The sequence below is a fragment of the Zingiber officinale genome, unplaced genomic scaffold (assembly GCF_018446385.1).
Source record: "Zingiber officinale cultivar Zhangliang unplaced genomic scaffold, Zo_v1.1 ctg126, whole genome shotgun sequence".
Taxonomy (NCBI): Eukaryota; Viridiplantae; Streptophyta; class Magnoliopsida; order Zingiberales; family Zingiberaceae; genus Zingiber; species Zingiber officinale.
The window spans coordinates 49564-50987 of NW_024589822.1; the positions used below are offsets into that span (position 1 = coordinate 49564).

The following is a 1424-nucleotide window of genomic DNA, read 5'->3' on the forward strand; positions in this document are numbered from 1 at the left end:
TTTGCAAGATGGTTTTGTAAGCACAATGCAAAGCTGACACTTTTTTTTTATTAAAAAATAATTATAGAAAAAGTCCTTTGATTGTATATGTTTTGGTAAATTCCATAGAAATAAAGCACATATATGTCTATGCTATTTGTATCCACAAATAAGACTCAATATTTTATGTAGTGAAACTAAACGCAGTAAGTAATCAAAATATGGGCACAAACATTGTTTGTTACCCTTTCAAAGTGACTAAAACATAGAAAATTTTGTAGTAATCATTGAAATCGATAGATCTAAGGATTCATGTGGGATCTGCATATGAAACTACAAGCATCTCAAACTACAAGCATCTCAGTAAATATTCCAATTTTTTTAGTCAATAACTAGCTCTCTCAATAACAACAACAACAAGCTAAGGCACGATCCCTCCAGGACTCCTATATAGATAGATAGTGCAAAGAATGGATGAAAGACACATACACAATAGGAATACGACTGTAAATAAATTTTACACACATGACCTAGAAAAATAAATTGCTCTTTTATGAAAGGACTATCAGAGGAAAAATGGACTAAATATGCGATAACAGAAGACAAGGTTAGAGAATTCGTAGTCAATAATTAGACAAAAAAAAAAAAGAGGAATAGAGAGCACTATCGAATCTAGAAAGGATCTCAAACAACAACTACCTGACTCCAGCATCTCCCACGATGCCAATGGCCATACCAGCTGAAAGTCCTGCAAGACCACAAGCCAAGCCAGAAGAGAGATGGGCATACCCATCAAAAAGGTAGTACGACTTGGCCTTGGGGTTGATCCCGGTGCTTATGATCACCGCAATGATGAGACCGTAAATCCCCAGGACTCCGGCCATGACAACGGGAACTATCGACTTCATCATGAACTCCGGCCGCATCACACCCATGGACGCCACCCCGACGCCGCTCTTCGCCGTGCCGTACGCCGCCCCCATGCCTGCAAAAGAATGAAAAACATTTCAAGAAACGAACCTTTTGATTCGAACGGAATAGGAGTCCGAGATAAAGGTCGCTGAAATTGGGGGAAATTACAGGAGAAGACGAGGGCTGCGGCCGCGCCGAGGAATCCGAAGAAAGGGGCAGTTTCGTCGCCGCTGAAGCTAGACATCGTGGCGGAGGAGTCTCGACGAAACCCTAGTTCCTGCGAAGGAGGAAGAAGAGGCAGGCGTGCAAAGGTCAGATCCGAAGAAAAAATGTGATCGAGATTTTATTCCGTTGCCACAAACAAAGATAATAGCCCTAAAATCCAGCCAAAAAAGCTCGAAAAAATGTTCCCTTTGATGAGGAACAGCGCAAAGGGGAGTGGAGAAAAGCGAAGACGCGAGGAATTGGACATAAAGCAAACTATACCGTTGCACAAGCCTATGCTGGATTCCTCGGTGTTGATGCTGTAGAGG

At 41.9% G+C, this 1424-nt stretch overlaps 1 protein-coding gene across 1 annotated transcript; it reads right to left on the reverse strand.

The window, feature by feature from the left end:
• Positions 1-640: 640 nt before the first annotated feature.
• LOC122035911 (V-type proton ATPase 16 kDa proteolipid subunit-like) lies at positions 641-1214 on the reverse strand. Its single transcript, XM_042595068.1, has 2 exons — positions 1060-1214; positions 641-964 (listed from the first exon to the last, which is right to left on the reverse strand). Exons 1-2 carry the CDS (start codon positions 1133-1135, stop codon positions 675-677), a joined length of 366 nt encoding a protein of 121 aa, XP_042451002.1. The 5' UTR covers positions 1136-1214; the 3' UTR covers positions 641-674.
• Between the last annotated feature and the right edge of the window lie 210 nt (positions 1215-1424).

Coding starts and splice junctions, on each gene's coding strand:
- LOC122035911 (XM_042595068.1), bottom strand. CDS start 1,135: ATGTCTAGCTTCAGCGGCGACGAAACTGCCCCTTTCTTCGGATTCCTC. Junction 965..1,059: donor CGCAGCCCTCGTCTTCTCCT/GTAATTTCCCCC, acceptor ATTCTTTTGCAG/GCATGGGGGCGGCGTACGGC.